Source organism: Pleurodeles waltl, chromosome 9 (assembly GCF_031143425.1).
Source record: "Pleurodeles waltl isolate 20211129_DDA chromosome 9, aPleWal1.hap1.20221129, whole genome shotgun sequence".
In the NCBI taxonomy this organism is placed as follows: Eukaryota; Metazoa; Chordata; class Amphibia; order Caudata; family Salamandridae; genus Pleurodeles; species Pleurodeles waltl.
Genome location: NC_090448.1, coordinates 809,012,085 through 809,035,022, shown reverse-complemented (window position 1 = coordinate 809,035,022; position 22,938 = coordinate 809,012,085). Strand labels below are relative to the sequence as shown.

The window sequence follows — 22,938 nt, the reverse complement described above, 5'->3', positions numbered from 1 at the left end:
CAAAGACACAGGGACGAGCCAGTAACCCAGCGCAGATCATGTCGCTCATAAATCTAGGAACAGCGGGAGGGTCTCCCGTCTCATCGGGACAAAGAAACAGCCAGACCTCCTCCTCTCCATTGACTCCGTTTTTATTCCACTGTGCCAGGACGGTCATACCCTACAAGGACTTTAGGTAGCTCGATTGCAGTCAGTCTCGGATGCAAATTATGAGGTTGTAAAGTTTCCGACCCGGGGCAAAGCATAGACGTCATTTAGGGGTCGCCAGCGGTCGCAGCTGTGACTCCTGGCTTGCCTCTTGGGAACCATGGCACTGCCTTTGCGACCCCAGGTGGCAAAATCAGTGCCAGGAACACAGGGGCAGCTCGTCCATATGGACGTCGGTTTGGGCTCCATTCTCTTTGATTTCTCTCAATGTTTTCATTACACTAATAATGAACAATGTTTCGTTATTCAATATTAGTGAAATAAAAAATGGAGTACAATATGCAGGAATATGACATTCTCTGGCAGTTGAGGTAAAAAAAAATGCTTCTAAATGTATGCTGTGTGCGTTAGTGTGTGTTTACGCGAAAGAGAGTGTGTATACGCGTGAATGTGTATGCGTAAGTATGTGTTTGTGAGTAAAACTGATGGTGAAAGTGAGTGTGATGTCACTTACGCTACACTGGGCATTTTGGTGAATTGACGTCCGTGGGCAAAAGGCAGGCATTCTATGTAGTCTCCTACGGAAATAAGGACACGCTTGGAAGAGAAGAAGACAATAACTTTTTCCTGTGGCCCTGAGACCTCTGCATGTAGACTGCCCAGCCAGCTATCTGTGAGGGATCTGCCTGAATAATGTTTTTTTCCCAGGCCATAAAGGGCATGTCTTGGAATTTGATACGTAGCACTTTTCAGAGCTTCAAGCCTCCTCTCCATTGACTCTGTGGGATCTTCTCTGAACGCAGCCCTGTCAGGTAGTCTGTATCTTTTCAAAAGCAAATGGTGGCTCTCCCATCCCTGTAGGATCTTGCAAGGAAAACAAAGAATATCTCTCGCTTAATGTTTTAGACTGATGCGCAGACAAGACTACAGCATTCTTGACCTGAAAATATCTCATCTGTACTCAATTGTCGCCACGGTTTTTGGACTCCGGATGGCCCACAACACAAAATCCCAGAATCATAAATTTATTTTTCTTCCAATGTGAGATGGTAACTTGTTAGCTTAAGAGGATGCATTGGCATGAGTGAGCCACATGTAGTCAGAAAGGACCAAGTGCCCCTTTTCAACTAGAAATGTGTTAGGGAATAGTATGGCGAGAAAAAGAAGGTGTCTCCCAAGTGCTCAATTTCAGCCATTAAAGCTGAAAAAATTATAGATGTTACATTATAAATAAGCATTGGCAAACCAATAGGTCTTGGCTGTGGGTGGCTGAGTTATTGGCGAGCGCATGCATGACTGGAATACTTCGAATAGGTCTCCTGTTTGTGCAAGCCCCGCAGTACTCTTTTTAACATGACAATTCAGCCTCTCTCCCTTAAACATCAATTATTTATAGTTTAGATAGCTCTACAATATCTCTTTCATCGTGTATTTGGTGCTTTCAGCTTATATCATTTGTTTGGCTGTATTATAAAGACCAGGCAGGGCGGCAGAGTACTAATTAGGTGGCAACAATAACTTTTATGTCAAGGCCCTGTGAGGCCCTCTCTTACTCTGCAAAAAAAAAAAGAGATCAGGTCTGCTCATTGTGCCAGAGGTAGTCCTTCAATATGCCTATGTTTTATGGAGTGCTGAATACATGTCTAGGCTGCTAACTATGCCAGCGCTCCTTGCTATGTGAGACATTGAGAAACAACAACCATGCATTCAATTTAGCACTCACTTAAGTGTTACAAAGCATGTTTTGGCACAATAGATAACCTGTACACTTGTAAAGCGCATTTCACTGCTTGGGGATCTGGAAAACAGATATTTATTGTTACACACCCCACTGGTACTCATTTACCAACCTTAGAAGGTTGAAAGGCCGGGTGGACCCATCCAGGTTTCAACATGTGACCATGTGATCAAACACAGATTCTTGGAATGGATGCATTAGTTCACTGAACCACCAGACTTTCATTTCAATCAGCTTTTCAGGTCTGGCATTTGATACTGTTTTAGCTGTCTCACTAGACTCGTTTCTTCAGAAGTATACATATATTAGAGAGAGTTCTAGTCAGTGGCCTTTGTCCATTGGTATGTTACATTTTCAATCACACTTTGCTTCTGCTCACCACAGTATACAACATAAGGCAATGAGTCAGCCTTCTGCAGCCATTGGTTAACGTCTGTGTTAGAGATGGCATTTTGACGTTCATCCACAGAAGAAATAGTACTCTTAAATGCCAGGGCTCATGTGACAATGTTTTTTTCTATTTCATGTTTGTAGTTTATTTATTCATTTGTTGATATATTTATTTACTTGTGTGAGTATCTGGCAGCACCATGCGAGGTGGCACCTGAACGTCGGCACGGGGCCCCACGAGCTGTGGCCTGTGGGAGCAGCCCCATCACTGCCACATTGGCTGCACCTGATGAGCTGTGTGTGTAGCTGAGATGGGGCCCCCCACAGGGGAATGAAATAACTGGACTTGGACTTCCCATCCTGGGAAACAGTACAGCACAGAGGGCCACCAGCGACCAGGTTCCCTGGAGGACAACCCTGTCAGAAATCACAGGACTTGACACAGCTTGACACATGCCTTGAAGTTGCTGATCCCAAAAGGGGTTAGGCAGGCCATGGAGGCCCTGCGGAGGACCCTGGGGTCTGTCTGCAATGCCATAGACATACACAGGTGTCGGATGTTGGAGGGGGCCCATGATCTTACGGCACTCTGGGCCTGGGCCACATGTGGGGCCAGTCTTGAGCATCCTGACACCCTTCCTGAAACCGGGAACATCCTACATGGCATGATCGGGACCTCTGCCACTTGACACTGTCTGAGAGCCACCACAGGGTGTGATGTTGGGGCCTGCGCCCCTCGAGGATACTAGCAGCGCCTCACATGCTGCCAGTGGCTGCTGCTGTGACAGCAGTGGAACTGGCCTGCCTCCTGTTAAGACTGCACACCCCATTAGGTTGCTCGTGCTATGACATGCTGGTGTTGCTCGGCACTCATAAGTGGTCCCACCTACTGTTGCTGATTTCCTTCATCATCTGGATGACATCATCAGACCGGCCTGAATCAGCAGCGCCTCCCGCAGGCCTTACCACAGTGATGGACATTGTCTTGACCACCATAGAGAGGTCCTTACAGAATAAAATTGACACAGTTGTGACGGACCTCACGCAGTTGAGGGATGATCATTGCAAACTTGCAAACTGGGTCCACACAACAGAAAAACACTGACAACACTACAACCAAAGACCCAGGAGACCCAGTCCCAAATATGACCACTGCCAACACAGGCTCAATCGCTTGAGGAAAAGACACTGAGGGGCACTCACACAGAAACAACGTTCCAATTGTGGGCCTCCCTGATGAAGCAGAGGGCCAGAATGCTGTGGCATATGTCAAAGCATGAATTACCATCTTCACCCCCACTTCGGCTCACTCTTCCTTCGTCACGATCGAATGAGCACATTGTGTACCAATGCGGCAGCCCCTGCCGGGTACTCTTCTCATCTCCTGAGATGTCATTCTGCACGAAGCACAGACACAAGAAAGCCTGACAGTGGACAATGCCAAAATAATGATCTTCCCAGATTATACACTGCCAGTTAAACACCAGCGACATACCCTTCGTGCAGTATATGCAAATTATGCAACTACAACATTCAGTACTCGCTCCTGTCCCCGGCCCGCCTCCGGATCCAGGCAGAGAGTTAATCTGCCTTCTTCACAGACCCCAAAGAACCATGCGACTGGGAGGAGAGTTGCAGGGATGCGGGTTCCTCCATAACACTATCACAGACTACTAACTCAAGACTATCTGGCGAAGGCCAATGCTGGCACACGGAGAGATGCTTGCAGATTATCTCTATTGTGCCCCGTTCTCTGGACCTGGAGGAGGTTATACAGGACAGGAGGAGGGTGCTGCAGGAAGGAACCAAGAACCTGCCCAACCCATTGACACCGATGAAGAGGGCACTAAATCCAGCATTGATGTGGGCTCAATTTCATCTTTCCTCCTCCCTCCGGACACTGGCATGCAACCCAGGGTCACACTGGAAACTGCAAGGGCTATCCTTTGAACATTCCTGGTGATGGGGCTTCCAAACACAGTCCCACCCACAGAACCTTATTGTTGTAATTAACCATGCATTTTCCCCCTCTCTCCCACGCCTCCTTTTTCTCCTCCATAGGAGTCGCAAGGCGACTCTTGCAAGTGGCAGGAACCACTGCCGCATTATATTGCTCTTACTCTGCACATGCCAGCACTCATGTTCATTTGTAGCTTCAAAAAAGGGGGCAATACACGCCACCACATACTCTGCAGCCCACGCGCTCCTGTTTGTCCAGCTATTCTTTCTGGGACCATGTGTGCTGGGGCTAATCACCTATCTAGTTTAATACTTTATCTATACACATGCACATGCACAGATTGCTGGTGTCACAGGAGATTGCACAGCTACTATCAGATGGGATCACCGCACCCACACACTTCACATACTGTTGCACGTCCCCCAGCCAGGACCTCTACACTGGTGCACACAGTTCACCAGGATTCCATTGCATCTCTCCTCCTGATGGTATTCAGAGTTTTTATTTGTTATGTTCCAATGATTCAAAGTTGTTTTTGGCACATTCCTGACCTGCACATCCCCTAACTTGGGCGCAATTGCTCCTAGGTTGCTTGTGTTACAGTTCAGAGAGGATGTGGCCTGGCAGTTTGGGCTGGAGGGTCAAAATTGATTTGCATATGGCTGTGTCCAAACGTTGGTGGCATGGTGGATAAAAAAAACTATGGACTGGGATGCAGCCCTGAGCAATTGCCAGGGGCTTAGATTAACTCAAGCATTCCATCCATCCCTGTGTTCTTTTTGCATCTGCTGCCCTAAGTGCATCAGGTATGCCCAAACGTGGGTCCTGGGCTCACTGTGCAATTAGAACCAAGTGATACCTGGCTGAAGAGCCCTAACTAGGGCAAAACCAATTCTCCTCAGTGTGATACGCAGCATGCTCAATGTAGACTTGGATCGATCCTTCCTGCCCCTCCCATGCACCCTTGCCTCTCCCAATGCCCAGGCACTAAAACACTGGTTGCCACACTGGTACTTGAGCCTGTACCTCACTAGACTGATAGCACCCAATGCCTTGGTGTTGCCACTCTGTGGTACGCCGTGGGAAACCGAGGTAGCATCACAGCAGGAGTTGAGTCCCTGGAATGATGCATGGCTCCATTCCTCAGGGGACCTGTACCGGGACGACAGGCTCCTCTGCATGGAGGAGCTCATAGACGAGTCCGGCCTCCCCTCAGGGCAACTGTATTATTCAACTCCACCATTCAGTCGTTGAGAAAGTGCTGTGGTGACTTGCTGTGCATCTAACAGTCCAATACCTCGATGTGAGGGGAGAGAACAGCCACCTAACTCAATGGTTAGTTGATTTACAGCAAAAACATGCTGCAGCACCACTAAGTAAACTGTGGCAGCACTAAGACATCAAGAGCTGGGTCGCGTCTGCACTGACAAGGAATAGTGTGATATCCTGGTATAACCCGCTCTGGTGTCCCAAAACATCAATTTCAGGCTCATCCAATACCACATATTACAGAGGGCCTACCTCACACCCCACAAAATTATTCGCTATTTTAACCAAAAGGACACTGACTTCCTCTGTCGTCATGCATTCAACGCTGACTTTCTACACATGTTCTGGACATGTCGATCCCTCTCTCAATACTGGCTAGGCATCACATCCACCCTGATGCACTGCATGGGGCATCAGGCACTAAGCAGTTACTTGGCCCTTCTCTTTGCCAAGCGCCAGATCATTCATCTGTTGAAGGCGTCCTAACCCCCCACTCTCTCCACCTGGTGCTCTCCATAGAGCCTGGGTTAAGTCGGAGAGTCAGACATTGCACCGTCAGGACACAAAGGAACTACGCGAATACCCCTAGCAGCCAGTTGGAATGTACTCCTAGGGGAGGCTACTCCCCAGTGCTTACTTTGTGCTTGTTGTTTTCGGTGCAGAGCACAGGCACTTATTTTTACAGGCCGGAGCTTATTCTTCTGCCTCAAGCATTTGCTGCGAGCAAAAGACACATATGGGAAAGACGGAGGAAGAGAAAAACGAAAAAGCGTCAAAATGGGAGGAAGCAGAAAGCTGGAAAAGTGAGCTGAAGGAGCAGGGAGTTGCTGTAAATGGATTGGCTTCAGGATTACGCAGCCTCAGTATTCCGTGTTCCCACATTTAATTGTAGCAGCCGCGTGTTTAAGAGGAGGGCTTTGGGCACTGGCACATTTTTATTTACAAATTAAGCACTGCTACTCCCCCACTAAACGGTAGTAGCCATCTCTCATTGCCGCAGAGCGACGCCAGGCAGCTTCAGCGTAATATGGATAATGTACTTCACCCCCTTGTTCTCGCTACCATGGATCGCTACTTTTTGGTACTGCACTGTTACTCCTGAAGTATCTGGCAGGTGCAGGCTAGTTTTAAAATCTGTTATTACAAAAAGTTTTATTTTATTGATGTTCAAATGGACATATCCTTTGCATACGCAGAGGCTCATCAGACTTACTGTCTTACCTGTAACTGTATCCACAGCTGTAGTAGCTTGCCCTGGAAAATATATGTGTGTTGTGCTCTGATGCAATAATCATATTCATGTTATTGTGGCACGCTCCTATGTTGCACTCATTGCTGTATGACACGAAATATACCTATAAAATGCGCATTAAAAAGATTTTAAAGCAATCATGTGTGTTGAGCCCATTCAAAAGAATTTTTTTGTTTTCAAGAAAAAAAACTCCCAAAGCAGGAGTTTGTTTCTTGAAAACAAAAACATCCATAGCCCCGATGGATTCTGGGTTCCATTCTGTATTTTCCTTGCCCATGTATGCAATGTAGCCCATGGTGGTCGCAAAGCCAACAGGTCTCGCCGAGGCAGGAGCTATTGGTTTGCCAATGTGTTTTAGTCATGTCGTTCACCAGCCTGGCTGCTGTTCAGCATGGCTAAAAGTCTGTGGCATAGGGGAGAGTGACAGAGGTGTTGTAGAGTGGAATGGAGAAGAGTGTTGTTGAGTTTGGTACAGTGGAGTGGCAGAGAGTGTTGTGTATTGGAGTGGCATAGTGTGGAGTTGTGTAGAGTGGCATACACTGGAGTGGCAGAGAGTAAAGTGGGCTGGTGTAGAGGGTTGCAGAATATAGTGGTGTGTAGTGCAATGGTATTGAGTGCAGTGGCATTGAATTCAACGGTGTACAATGTAGAGTTGTAGAATGCAGTGGCGTAGATTAAAGTGCTGCATAGTAGAGTGCAGTAGTGTAGAGTGGAGTGGTGCAGAGTGGAGTGGCACAGAGTCAATGGCATAGAGAGGCAGAGAGTGGTGAAGTGGCCTAGAGTTTAGTGATGCAGAGGGCTGTGGCACAGAGAAGAGTCAAGTGTCATAGAGTGCAGTGGTGTATAGTATACAGTAGAGTCCAGTGGCATGGAGTGCAGTGGAATAGAGTACAGTGGTGAGGGTCAAGTAGTGCAGAGTTAAGTGGCAGAGAGTGAAGTGGTGTAAAGCAGAGTAGAGTGGTGTAGAGGGCAGTAGTGTAGAGTACAGTGGTTAGAGTTGAATGTAGTGGCGTAGGTTGCAATGACATATAGTGCAGTTGTGTAGAGTGGATTGGCACAGAGTTGAAAGGCACAGAGTGTAGTAGAGTGGCATAGAGTGCAGTGGCATAGAGTTGAGTGTTTCAGAGTAGAGTGAAGTGGAGCAGAGTGGAGTGGTTCAGCGTAGAATGGTGCAGCGCAGCGTGTCATAAAATGTAATGGCATAGAGTAAAGTGGTGTAGAGTGCAGAGGCATGGAGTGCAGTGGTGCAGAGTAGATTAGAGTGGCAAACAGGGGATTGGCATAGAGTGCAGGGGCACAGAGTTGAGTGTTACAGAGAAAAGTGCATTGGCATAGTGTGTATTGTCATATAGTGCAATGGTGTTGAGTGCAGTGTTGCATAGTGGTGTAGAGTACAGTGGCGAAGAGTGTAGTTGTGCAGAGTAGATTGGTGTGGCCTAGATTGAGTGGTATAGAGTGCAGTGATGAAGAGTGCAATGGTGTTGAGTAGAGTGGTGAAGAGTGCATTGGCAGAGAGTAGAGTGGTACAGAATAGAGTACAGAGGAGTAGTGTGAAGTGGCATAAACTGCAGTGGTGTTGAGTGGAGTAGTGCAGAGTGCAGTGGCGTGGAGTTAAGTGGTGCAAAGTAGAGTGCAGAGGTGTGGAGTGGTGTAGAGTAGAGTGGCATAAAGTGAAGTATTCATTGTGTGGTAGCACACCGGCATTACAGACAACACATTTTCAATTGAAATGACCATAACATTTGCACAGGCATACAGTTTTATGAATAAAACTACACAGTGCACAGACGAAAATGTGTAGAAATTGCATCACCTAGTTTAATGATTTGTTTTGATCATAATAAATTATTTGTTTCCAACATAATTAAGAAATAACAAAAAATGTGCTTCACTTGTGCGTAATTCAGATATATTCTGAAATACTTACAGAGTTCATTTGAATGTTGTGTGCTAGAAATAAACTATTTCCTATCAACAGTATCTAGCAAGATTTTCACATTAATCCTCTCACTTTGAAGTACGAGAAAGAAAGGTAAACAAGAGCCCTTGGAAACCTGTGCCTGACATTTGATCTTGGTTTTTGAATGGATAGCAAATGTGACAAGTTAAGGACAAGATTTAAAGACCTGTTTATTGAAATCACGTAGGTGAAAGAATGCAGTAAGCACAGTTTAGGCAATTGGAGGGACGGATCAAACCTGGAAAGCCTAAAGCAAATAAAGCCAGCAACTGTAAAGCCAGAAAGTGTGATTTACCAATCACAAAACCAATGGTAATCAGCAAGTGGAATGCATTCCTAGGTCAACTTTCTGAAAGCCCCCAAGATGTTCCTAGAAAACCAGAAGGCTGCCCTATCTGGGACGCCGCAACCTCAAAATAAGTGAAGATCACCCTGCCCTTAACAGTATGATAGAACTTCCCTATCACCTGTCAACCCTTTGCAGGAGGGGGCCGCAGGTCAGAGATGTATACTGACAGAGCCATTAGAGGTTCCTTTTGTGTAAACGTAGTGTTTGTCTCGATTCTAGAAGTTTGGCATGGGGAGACATAAGCAGTGCTCTCAATCATCAAATTCCAATAAGGCTCTTGAATAATCATGAACATTCACTCCCCTGTGCAATTTACTCTGAAGAGAAATGTTCTGCCGTTGTATACTCTCTTTTCTGACTATTGCTGCCTTGGATTGTATATGCCTCACAGAACTTCGGCTGCTGTTCTGGGTTTCACAGTCATCCCTGCATTGGATGTCAGAAAACATAGAATAACATTGAGCCACCATAGTGGTGTTGGCTAGCAATAGGTCAGATGCCTTTGTTCTTTTCGCCAGAGATCTTCACCGACTGCAGAAACTTAGCTTCACATAGTGTATGCGCCCTGAATGGATGTGTGGGAACACCTCTGCACCACCCAAGGAACATTTGCGTGGGTCACAATAGTTGCCTTGGGGTACTCCAAATTTCCCAAGCCACACAGGGCCAAGACATGTGGTCTTGCATGTCTTAATAAATATCATTCTAGGTTTTGTGTTGCCCTTGCGCTACCTTGCAGGGCGCAAGGGTGATGCAAAACTTTGATAAGTATGGTCCTTGGAGTATAATGTGCTTTTTAAAAAAGTGTACTATTATGTCTCCACTCTTAAAGCATGGCCAAACCAGTAGCAAATGATTTTTGATATGAAAATAGTTGTACAATTATGTAGCTAGCTGTGGTATCCTTCATCAGTGTGTGAATAATTCCTAATCCCATGCTCTTTGTTTCCTTCCCCCACTTTGTTCCCATCTGGTCTATAATGTTATGATTTGGAAGAACTATGCCACAAACTGCACAGAGTAATTCTACCTTGCTGTGGCTTGGGTGCTCACTATAAAACCTCTTACTTGATCCAATTTGAAGTCTCCAGTCCCGCTAATTTGACACTTCACATTAGTCACAAGGAGAAAAGGAACATAAGACTAAGACATCCTAACATGCCTAATGATAAATAAGGGAAGGAGGTGTAGAAAGACCCTCTTGGACCTATGTTGGTTCTCTATTTGAGATTTTTTTTATAATCTACAGTATATTTTACGTATTTTAGCCACATTGCTTTTAGTTGTGATATTTTACACAATTTTGCTCCCATGATAGAATTCAAAGAATATATTCTACGAGTTGCTTGTTTTAGTTAGCCTTTTCTCAACATGTAATCAGTACATTCTCTTGAACGCTTGGAACACAGTACACAATGTCCTAGTGCTTGTATTGCCCATTCAGGAGACAGCGTCTAACATCTAAACATAACATTGAAGCAGAGCTGTGCTTCTAACACAGTGTAGCCTCTATTATATAAATGTTTCACTAACCAGGAAGCGGTGCTCCAGCCACGCCTGACCTAGGGCGAATGTTGTGTTCGACATGAAGTTCTACTGACACTCATCTTCCAGCTTTCTAAAAGGTTTGCCATTCACACTACAGGCTGATTCCTGATGCAGTTTCCAGGTATGGGGCTAAGGCTAATCCCTTTGATTTGGTAAAGGCAGAGGGTACACCCACTATGCTCTCAGAATAGCCTTAGGGTTGTGTAGGAACCTCTAGAACTCATTTACCATGGTTTGATTGTTCATTAGCTTTACCATGTTCATAATGCTGATAACTTTGCTTTGTTTCATCTGCCTAATAATCACAGCTCATTCTCTCTATGCAAGACTATGATTCTTTCAATAAATGTATTGAAAACGTATCTCGTATCTCTCTTGGCTTTTGCCTGGGCATGCTTGAGTAATACAATGAGAAGGTGAGATCCAGTGCTTAATTTGTGCTTGTTGTTTCCAATGCAGAACACCAGCACTTATTTTTGAGGGCCGGCACTTATTTTTCTGCCTCAAGCATTTACTGCGAGCAACTGACACATGTGGGAAAGATAAAGGAAGAGAAAAACGAAAAAGCGTCAGAATGGGAGAAAGCAGAAAGATGCAAGAGTGAGCTGAAGGGGCAGGGAGGGCTTTAAATGGATTGAAGAGGCCCGAGATGACTTCAGGATTATGCTGCCTCAGTATTCCGTGTTCACACATTTAATTGCAGCAGCCACATATTTCAGATGAAAGCTTTGGTCACCAGCACATTTTTATTTACAAATTAAGCACTTGTGAGATCTGTTTCCACGACTTCTTTGGGAGTCACAGTGTTATGTTTAGGTTGTCATAATCAGCTCCCCGACCCCCATGAGTCAAGACTGTTTACTATATTGTTCTCTTTATCTGTTTCATTAAAAGAGGACAAGGTACTGTAAACCTGCTTTTATGGATCTGTGATATAACAGAAGATTAGAGTTGGTGGTATGGTTAAGGTGAGATCTCCCATTGGGAACGCTTCAAGGTCAAAGTTCTCTGCACCTACAAAGGTTGTTAAATTGTTCAGCAATGCACCCAAGACCAACATTGGAGCATTTGGAATTTAGGAAGGGTGGACAGGTATACAGGTGATATTCATGGAGGGATGGAAAATGTTCCCATGCATTCACCAAGTAATAACCAAGGTGGAGTGTTCAGTTCTGGAAAAAACAAATTGCAAAGGTCCAGCAACTGCATCTCATAACCACCAAGTTTTCTGAAGGACTATATCTACAAATAAGTGACTGATGATGATTTGTTCCTTTTGGTATCCCATATGTTTCGATGTGTATTAGTTAGAATTTCTTGTTTTATTTGAGATTGATAAAATTGATTTTTCTAGTCATCGCTAGTAGGTGTATACTTCCCATCCTATGATTCTTGGTTTTTGTGAGGGGGAGAGAGGGTAGCAGAGCTGGCGGCATGGTAGAATAATTATTTCAGTATGGAGAACATTTATTTCCAGCCCTTGGTACTGTTATCAATCTGTTCGGCCAGGGTTCAGAGTTTGGTGGATCTGAGTTGCCAGTGGTGGTAACGGAGGATGGGTCTGTGGGTGTGTCTTTTGTTTTTTGTGTTGGGTGTGTTGTTATGGGTGCTCCAGCTGTTTACAATGGCATTTGGGGAGTTGTAAGTCGTCTGTGTAGCAGCTTACTGGTTTGTGAAGTAGTGTTCATTTTGAATGGCCCAGGATATCTGTGTACAGAAGTGATCCAGTTGCTGAAGTTGGTGACTGTTTGGGAGAGGTCGTCTTGGTATACTGAATGTTGGGTTTAGAGCTCTGTGTCCAGGTTTCCTTGGAGATAGAGTTGCAGCCTCGTGGTCTTAGTGGGGGTGGTTCCCTATTGGTGGGTTAGGTGCAGGTCAAAACAGATGGTGAGAGTGAGGTCCTTCACAAGTTTGGTAGCCCCGAGTGTGTTCAGGGTTACAGGAGGTTACTGATGTTCAGGGTGGTGTGATTTTCCAATTGGAAGTTGAGGTCGCTGAGGAGGATGAAGGAGCTGGAGTTGTGTACAACAATGGCAATGATGTCTGCAATGTTGTTTCTAAAGTTGTCTTCTGGTCTGACAAGCAGATCGATTGCACACCTCTCAAGGTGATGTTCCACAAGATGCTTAGTTTGAAAGCAAGGTGTCAGAGGAGGCCAATAGAGCTTGCCGAGGGTGGGGAGCTGAGGATGTTTTTCCTTATGGAAGAAAGCAATTTCTCTACTGGGTTTGCTGGTCCTTTCCTGCCTAGTAATCTTGGGCCAGATGTATCAAACTTTTTTTCATTCGCAAACGGTGCGAATCACAAAATTTGGCTGTTTGAGAATGCAAAGATGCCTTTCACGATGTATGAAAGGCATTCACAGTGCAAATATAAGGAACTGCTAAAATGCCAATTCCTTGCAACTGCAGCATGAACTTGTAGGTCGTATTCTGCGTATCACAAATAGCGACATGATTTTTTGAATTGCAATCTGCGTATCGCAAATTGTGATCTGAATTTGCGAATCACAGATTGCGATCCGCAAAATCATGTCGCTATTTGCGATACGCAGAATGTGATTCACAAATTCCGTCTCGCCATGCAATGCGTCAACAATTCGCAAATAGCGATTATTCGCAGAATGGCCTTTTGCACGTGCAATTTACCACGAAGTGAAATCAGGTGGTAACCAGGTGCATCCTACATAAAGAGGCCCAGAATGACTCAGCCTCTTTGCCACAATGGCTGCACTCTACGTGATGGCGAGAAGGATGAGAATCATGGCAGGTTTGAGGAGAGGGAGAAGGAGATAGGAGCACATTTTTACAGTGCGCATTACCCTTTTTGACCAGACAGAGGAGGAGATATATGAGAAGTACAGGTTAAGCTCAGCCATGATACTTGACCTGATAGCTGATCTACAACTCATACTGCAGCGCTCCACACACAGGACCAATAGTATACCCATCCATGTGCAGGTATTATGCTCCCCGCACCTATTAGCCCCAAAGAGCTATCCAGGGGTTATAGCAGCAGCTGGAGGGGTCTCACAGAGTGCTCTCTCACGATTTTTCAATGCACTTCTCAATGTCATGCTGAGCAAAATTCAACAGCACATAAGATTCCCCAACACCCCACAGGAATTACTACAGACAAAATTTGATTTCTACCAGATTGTCCAATTCCCACATGTAATAGGCGCCATCGATGGGACATATGTAGCTATCTGTCCACCATCGGCCACAGACTATATTTATTGGAACTGTAAAAATTCACATTCCATGAACATACAAGTAATTAGCAATGCCTCCAACTTTATAACCGATCTCGTGCCAGATATCCAGGTAGCACACATGACTCCTACATCTTTTGGCACAGTGGAATTTACACAAGACTACTAGCTGGGGAGTTTGGCGAAGGATATCTACTGGGTAATGTAATAGTTGACAATGTCGCATTGATGTAAATGTGACGTCACGTATAACAAGTACTAATTTTGCTCTCCTGTCATTCTACGAGACAGTGCCTACGCTGTGCAGTCATTCATACTGACGCCCTATCTGAATCCTGCAACGCCAGCCGAAAGGAGGTATAATGCTGCTCACAGGACAACCCGCAGTATTGTAGAGAGGACCTTTGGCCTGCTGAAGAGCTGCTTCAGATGCATACACAAGAGTGGTGGTGCACTACAACACAGCCTGAAACAACATGCAAAATCGAGGCTACATGTGTTATGTTGCACAACATTGCTACAACGTGGAGCATACCTGTGGAACTCACCTATCCAGACTCAGATGAGGATGGTGATCCCTTGCCACCCCTTCTCCCAGTAGACAGAAGCAGTGCAGCAGAGGGCAGACAAAGATGTGCTGACATCAAGCGCAGCTATTTCTGATGTAAGTAATGACAATACCACATCTATTATATGTATTGCTGTAGGTAGCATCTTTATTGCCTTGACTTCAGGTAATATATGTGTGATTAGGACATAGCTATGCACTATACACAAACAGGTGCGAGTAATAGTATCACACTATTAGCATCATAGCATAACTGTTTTGCTACATGTTAAGCTAGTCCCCTGTACCCCTCAACATTACTTCCTACGTCCACACGCTCCACTTGAGTGCTCAGTGGCGTCAGTGGCACCTCTGGTACCGGGTTCAAAGACAGTATTGTGTCTGGTACTGCGACGCCTAAGATCAATCACAGGGGCTATGAGACTGCTGAGGATAGAAAGCTCCACACTATCCCCACCACCCAGTTCACTGTTTGTAGCACTCCGTGCTGTCCGCATTGTCTCTAAAACATTGGTTATTTGTACCAATCCTTGTGCATCGTCCTGACTGCAATGTGCCATATCCACTTGCATGCCCACAGCACATCATGATATCAAGGCAGTTGAGGTAGAGAGTCGATTGACGGATCTGCAGAACCCATCCAACCTGCCCATCAATTGGTGATGGCGCCTACGGTAGCTGCAGAGTTCCCTAATGGCGTTTGTCGTCTCCTTTGTGTTTTCGGCTGCTGTTTGCTGTCCCTCATGCAGCTTGCACATGTTTTCATTAGGAGACTCTAACTGCTTGTGCATTACTCCCATGTTGTCATTGTGAGACTCTAACTGCCTGTGGCATTGCGCCCATTTTATGATCGATTGACACCAACTGCTTGTGCATTGACCTTGTGTGTTTGCATTGCAGGTGCTGCGCTTTCAGCATGGAAGCTTCAAGGCCACCAAAGAGTGATGGGCCCTCACCTTCCTCAGTGCACTGTCTGACTGCTTCGTGATGCCTCCTGAGGGGAGTAGCCTGACGCTGGGGCAGGGACTGCTGTCTTACTGTGATTCTAACCTTTGGGTGTGGTGCGGGTTCTTCATCCAGCATTTCATCAGAGTCAAGGTTATACTCTGGGAGAGGTAGCACTCTTGCCCTGCGTCTAGTTGGTGCATTAATGAAGGACTCACTGGTGTTTGAGTCGAACTGTGGCTGTGTTTCGCTATCCCCCACATTTCCACCTTCTGCTGCGCTAGGGCCCGGAACATCTACAACAACAATGTGCAGCATGTCATTTTTGATTATTACACAAATAGTTGCATAATAGTATTACATGTACACTGGCATAGTATCACTAAGAGTCTTTTGTGTTGTTTCTCTATTTGGCTTAACACTATCTTGCTACTTATGAGGTATGTGCACTTTAGGGATGTGGACTACCACTACCATAAGGCATTGTTGTGTTGTATGTAAGATGTGGCATGGACTACTTATCACACTGCATAGTGCCAATAGCTCTTTTCTAAGGGCATTTGTACATGCACATATGGGGGAACACATCATTACTGCCCTTACCTGTGCAGGTGCTGGGTGTGCCTGAGGTGTCAATGTCAGTGACACCACTGACAGCTTCAAGAAGCAGTGTCGACTCCACCATGTCTTCCATTGGTGTGGATGGTGTCTGGGTGGGTTGTCCTCCTCTGGTGCTCCCTGCCTCCTTTAGCCTGCTGGCCACCCTCTCTTTGGCATGGGAATGAAAGTCGTACCATTGCTTGCGTATCTCCTCAATGGAGCGCTGCGCATATTTTGGTCTGGATGTCTGACCACAGTTTCCTCTTCTCACTTTCAGGTACCTGGAGTGAGTTCTTCCCAAAAGGTTTGTCGTGTTTCCTGACCACCTCCTCAGTGAGCACCTCCAATTCCTGCTCACTGAATTTGAGCTTGCGCTTCCTGTCACCTTTCTCCTTCACATTCCCATCAGTGGCCATGTTCCTATTTGGTCCTGGCTGGCTCACAAGACTGCCTCCCTGGTGCTGGGCTGAGTCTCTCTGCCTGCTCCTGTGTGTGTGGCTTCTGGAAACAGCATGGGCTGACTCACTTCCTGGTTGTGATGTCATCAGGCCGTTCCAGTTTGCCGTATTCGCAATTTGCGATTTGCAAATACCGATTCGCTATTTTTTGCAATTCGGTATTTGCAACTCACAAATTGCGTTTGCGAATTTTAAGAAATCGCTATTATCGACTTGCAGTTTTCATACATCCCATTTTGCATTTTTAAAATAGCGATTTCTTAAAAGTCGCTATTTAAAAAAAGCAAACCGGGAGCTTGATACATCTGGCCCCTTGTTGCCAAGAGGGTTGGCCGACGCGATATCCAGATCTAAGGAGAGTTTAAGCTAGGTCTTAGTAAGGAACAGTAGGTCAAAGGAGAAGTCGCGCTCTAGGTTCCTCATTACGATGCTGTGTTTGACAAGTGAGCAGATGTTGATGAGAATGTAGGGCAGAATGGAGTGCGCGTTGTGAGGTGTCACATGAGGCAGGTTTGTGTATGTGGTGAGAGGGAGGTGGGGAGATAGGGGTTGTGTGCTGGAAGAGTCACAGGCAAAGCAGCATGCTATGCAGAAAAATGCACGTTCAGGGGGCTGGGACAGCCTGAATGCAACATGGATTGGGCGGCCAGGGATCAAAGGGTGGAGAGTTGTGGCAGAACAGCAACTTGGGTGAAGTGAGAGGACCAGGTGTTCTGGTGCTGGGTGGCAGCAGAGTGCGGACGGGCTTGCAGGGTCATTTGTACTGCAGTCGCCACTAACAAGGTCCAGGAGCGGAAAGGAGCACCTGTGGGCAGTCGGTGGGGCAGCGGGGAAGGAGCGAATAGGGGGAGAACCTGAAGCAGCAGGCAGGAAGGAGCAGGTGAGTGTATAGGGCTGTGGGCGAAAGGCAGCAAAAAAGTCTACAGGAAACAAAAAGGAGGAAGAGTACAAATGGGGCGAACAATGAGAGTGAGAGACTGAGTAAAAGTGGTTTGAAGGGATCAAGGTTTGAGTGCAGAGTGGAAAGAGTAAGAGAAAAAGGCAAAAAGGTGTGGAACGGACAAAAAGTGGCGAAAGAAATGCGAAGGTGGAAGGAAGCAAGTGTGAAATAGAGACGAAAAGAAACAGCAAAGTCCAAGAAAGCAAGAAACAAAAAAGAAAGAAAGAGTGGAGGTAGAGTCGTATAGATGAGAGGCTAGGGAGCCTCAAACCAGTGCAGTAGAGTGGAAATGCGGCCCAAAAGACAAGACTGGCACATGGCACTTAGGTGAGAGACAACCTAAAATGAAATCATATTCATCGCTTTGTTTTGTCTTCAGTGCTTTGATGTACAGAACCAGACATCTTTTACTGATTCCCTCACTTAAAGTGCCAAAATCAAGACTAATTCCTACACCTACATATGGCGCAGAAGCGTTTCCTGACATACTTGGCACCTTTTTAAACACATCACTATGTGAAATATACAAATCACGATGTGAAATATACGGACAAGTCTTCAAACTACCGTATAACTCAATGCAGTGTAAGATAGAACTAAGCCTGATAGATAAACAAGTTGCTTTGAAAAGCGCACTTCTAAAATACACACAATAATTGAGACACACACATAGCCCCTCCCTCCTTCATACATTACATTTGGAAAGAAATGAAGCAAGGGTCTATTAATTTATGGAGCTCCTGGACAGTCTTTCTGAACTCTGTCTTAACAACTCTACGGGTAGAAGACCTTCCTTTCTCCTCTTAAAATAACATGCTCAACAAACAGGCAAACAAATATATTTTCTGGCAGAGAAACCAACTTTCAGAAAGATAATTTGTGCATGGGCAGAACTCTCATGTTCGCAGGAATGCTGGCTGTGCAAGACGCAACAAGAAACCTGCATGCTGTGTACTTGCCCTTCTCCACTCACTGAGAGCAGGATGTGGCTACGCCTTGCCTCCGTTAGGTTTAGCATTCATACTTGTGCCCATGCCATTTCCTTTTGTTTACAAAGAGATCATGCTCCAGTGATGATTAGCTGTATTAAATTCATGAACTGTAGACAGGATGTTAGCAAGATCGACTAAGCAATAGGTACGATTCCCCACCAGCTGTCAATCAGGTGCAAAGTGCTGACAAGGCTGCTGCCAGAGATTTCGTTTAAAATAAAATCCATTTAAATAACCTGTATGAGTGAAATATTAGCCTAACCACAAGCTGCATTTTAAATGTGCATTTTCCTATTTAAACTCTGTATGACTTGTATTTCTTGATTTGCTAACCTTGAGAAATTCCCAGCAGAAATGTTTCTAATGTTTCTATTGTGACTTTTTCATGGCCTTTGCAGGGCCTAAAACTTCTATGCTAACAAAGAAAGCTATATTATTGTATAATTTTTAACCACTTGACCCGCACTGGAATCTTTAAACTTGTAAAACTAATGTGATACTTGAACTTTATGAATAGGCTTCTAGTGTGAAGATGCGTGAGAGAGGAGATGAAATAATCCAAATACACTTTAAATTTACACAAGTGTCCTTTCTTTCAGAGACCAAGATGGATGTGAAAATACCTCACTGTAACATTCTGAGCAAAACTTTTACTATTTGTATCTTATGTTTGAATTGTCTTTGTTAGAAGTTACCAACTCATCGGAAAGTGTTCCTGTCTCACGGTTTTTGTTGTTTGCTGATTGGTCCACTGAATAACTTATCTCAAAAAATTATTATATTTTGCATTCATTGTATTTTGATTACACAAGTGCCTCAGGGAAAGAACAGATGGGTTTGTACACTGCGAAACTGTGAGCACAATATACTCACAGACAGACTGTCCTCTTTGCCTTGACTTCTTTATGAGTACAGATAGCTTCATTGGCTAGACTGCCTCTCAGAAGCTTGTTCCTTTTTGCTATTTTCTGACTAAAATAATTTACTTCAACTGATTTACAGTAATAGGATAGGGATAGGTGGAACACACTTTATGAAATGTTCTGTAAATCTTATTTTAAAATTCTAACTACAGCTCTCATTATTGACTCCAGAAAAAATGACCAAGTTTCCAAATTTTATGGATTGATGTTGAAATTGCAGTTTTCTTTTCAAGCTCAATACAAAGGTCCCCTACTTGGTATCTAAGAGTTGCAGAGCATTTATACAATTAGAATTCTTTGTGCTCCCACTGCCAAGTTTACCACGTCCATTCTTGATGTGCTGGTCCAGTTCAGGTTTTTGATTCTTTGAATTCTGTGAATTGCCCTGTTTTATAATGGAATACACAAGACTACAAGTCCCGGAATTCAAAGAAGAAATTGGACTGGAGCAACACCTCATACATGGACCTGGACACATTGACATGGCTGTGCTGAAGAGTGGCTATGTGCCACGGCGATGATCCCCACATAGAACACTGCTTAAGAGAGGCGGCCTACTTGTTGGAAGCAACTGAAAACATTTGGGGAGTTGGCTCAGATCTGCTTCAGGCCTAAAAACATACAGACGACACTCAGGTCATACGTGATTACACAGGTGGAAAAGGAGTCCCGGAGCGTGCTTCTATGGTTACATTTGACTAATGCCACTCCAGCATACATGTTGAGTCGCAGGTACCGACTCACTCCCTAGGTATCGACTGTGTGGCTGCAGTAGGCTGATTTGGGGGTGCGTTGGGCTGGAGCAAAATATAATCTCTGTGGAAGCTAGGCAGTCTGTGGGAGGTGGGATGAATGAGATAATACAGTATATTTGTCAATATTGTTATATATGGTCACCTGCTGTCTGGGGGTACATCGGTGTTCCTTTGTATGCAATGCTTCACTGCTTAAAAACCTAATAATATCTAAATAAATAATAGACAATGTCCACCAAATGGGGCGGTATTTTCGTATTCTATATTCAGGACACAATATGTCTGTCAGACATCATTTGGCTAACAGTATTCAAAGTTACATTAAAACCAAACATACAGCGCGTCTGCTGTTTCGAGATGCATACTTCAGTATGTTCCATTTGCTCAGTAAAAGGCTCCCTGCATAAATATGGCTACCACCAGGGGCGGCCCCTCCACACTGGCGGAGGGGCCGTCGCCCCCCATGGCTGAGCCAGTAGATGAAAAATCAAACAATAGCTTGCTATCATTTTATTTTTCATAATTTTTCATCTGCTGGCTCAGCCAGCAGCTTGTACAGGGAAGAGCAGGGCTTGGCCACAAGAGGTGGGAGAGGGTTGGAGGAAAGAGTGCACTAAGTGCGCATGTGTGTTTGGCCGGCTGTCTGAGGACGGTCCAACACACATGCACAGCTGGGCTGGAGAAACAGCACAGACCCCAGGCTTGGGTCTAACAGGCAGTCCAAGCCTCTTAGACCAATCCTCGTGCTGCTTTCATGCTATGTGCATCATGAAAGCAGCACCAGGATTGCTGGGGACTCTGTCCTGGAGTCCCAGTGAATTTTGGGACACCAGACGAAGAGGAGCTACAAGCGAGGAGCATGATGCGGCTGGAGGCCACGATGACAAAGAGAACAGGTAAGTGGTTTTTTTTCTGTTTCCGCCGCCCCCGTCGTCGCCCCCGCAACCCCACCCCTTGACATATGCTGCAGCCGCCACTGGCTACCACATAAAGGAAGTCAGACTGTCCCGAGCTTGAGGTAAATTGGTTTTAACTGTAGACCAATAGCACATGTACAAGCTATTTAGCCTAAAAACTAAAAGTTGCATTTTATTCCAGAAAGTAATAAAACTGACTAATAAACTAATAAAACTGACTGGACAATCACAATATTGTGTACTATTCATGTGTTGCCTGTGTTTGAGTTTCTACCACACACTACTCCAAAGGCCACCTTCTAAAGAAGAGTTTTTGTGCATTTCAGTGAGCAGGCAGCAATACCCGATTCCTGAGATTCCAGGGACATCTTTTGCCCCATGTGTTCAATAGACCTCAGGGAATTGCCCTGTCAGCAGTGGCTCAGAGGTACTGCAATTGCATCTTCCATCCTCAAAATGACATTTTTAGGGTGCGTTTGTGAAACACATGCTCAGGAAGTAACATATGCAGGGTATCTTCAGTCTGTTATCAATAAACCACATACATGAAGGCTCCATCTGGCCATCTGGGTTTGACGGGGACAAAAAATAGGCCTGGGCACCAGAATAAAAGTGGTCTCCATCAATGAAGTAGATACATGAAAAGTGTTAATACTAGGGAATTAACAGTAAAAACCGGCTCACCTGTCTATAAAATCGGCTCATAACTGCTAAAAAAAAAAAACGCCCACACACTGATTTGTCACGCCAGCCCACTGGGAAATGCCTAATTACCCCAAAGGCCAGTCCAGCTCTGGGCTTCACTTCCACGAGATAGTTTCACATATTGTAGTACACAGCATGTTCGTTTTTCTTACCTCTGTGATGATGGTAGAGGAGAAAACAGTCTGGTCATACGTCCACCCCTCTGTGCAGGGCACTGTGCTCCACTCCGTCATGTTGTCCACAGTGAAGTTGGACTCCAGAAGGCGCCACTGGGCTGAAGCAAAGCGCCGACAGTTGTCTGGATTGCGGTTCCCATCCAGCGGAATGAATGACACCAGGAGAGAAGACTTATTCAAGCCATAAGTTGAGTTACTCCTATCTGTCCAGCTGATGTTGGTTGGAAGCTGGCAGTGGTGACTCGGCATAGCTGCAGAGAAGTTCTGGAGGAAGTTGTGACATGCTGCCATGCAGATTGGGAGAAGCAGTCCAAATGTGTGCAAAATCTGGAAGGGCCCCACACCCCCAATTGACTCTAGTAGGTCGTTGAAGGTCATGATGATCTTTGGAATGCCAAATATGACAGCTTTTTGGAGTTAAGCTAAATATCCACGATGGCCAACTTCCAGCTGAATCTTGTCCCTGACCGCTCAGTGTTCGAGTTCAGTTTGCTGCTCAGCAGGAGCACAGAATACCAGACCTTGGTAACTAGTGGAGACAACAAGTTTCACAATCGTCTGAGGAGATGGGCCTTGTGTTTGACAGTGATCTAAATACAAAGAAAAAGAAAAACATTTAATAAATTCCTAGCAATATCAGAAATGCTTCAAACCCTATCATTTGCTGAAATTAGGGGTTAGCATAGTTAAATAAGGTGTTTGAAGAAAAGCTATTCGTTAACAAACTATAAAAAGATTGCAATTTCATACTGCAAAATATAGGGCCTGATTTAGAACTTGGCGGATGGAATATCTCATCTGCTGTATTACAATCTCCATAGAATCCAATGGGATCATGATACGGTGAACAGGACATCTGTCATGATTATGACGGAGTATTTCCTTCCGCCATGTTCTTAATCAGACACATAGTCCTAAGGTAGTGCGTGACCTTATCATGTACTCACCCCACCAGCTTATTCATAAGAACAGAAAGATAGGAGGATGACATCAGGATCACTACTACGCATATCCCTGGAACCACAAAAAAAAAACTTTGAGCATACATGTGGCGCTAAGAGTAGCTCTGCAACACATACAAGGCCTATTGACTCATCTATCCACTTGTGGAACTCACGCCAACAATGAACCA

General features: G+C 45.1%; 1 protein-coding gene across 2 annotated transcripts in view; it reads right to left on the bottom strand.

The window, feature by feature from the left end:
- The window catches only part of LOC138260011 (solute carrier family 22 member 20-like), a 114,154-nt gene that overhangs the window by 51,001 nt on the left and 40,215 nt on the right, over positions 1 to 22,938 (bottom strand). For both annotated transcript variants that reach the window (XM_069208072.1, XM_069208071.1), the window contains exon 2: positions 21,783 to 22,396. In XM_069208072.1, the coding sequence (XP_069064173.1) occupies positions 21,783 to 22,184 (402 nt within the window). In that variant the 5' untranslated portion in view covers positions 22,185 to 22,396. The remainder of the gene's footprint in view (positions 1 to 21,782; positions 22,397 to 22,938) is intronic.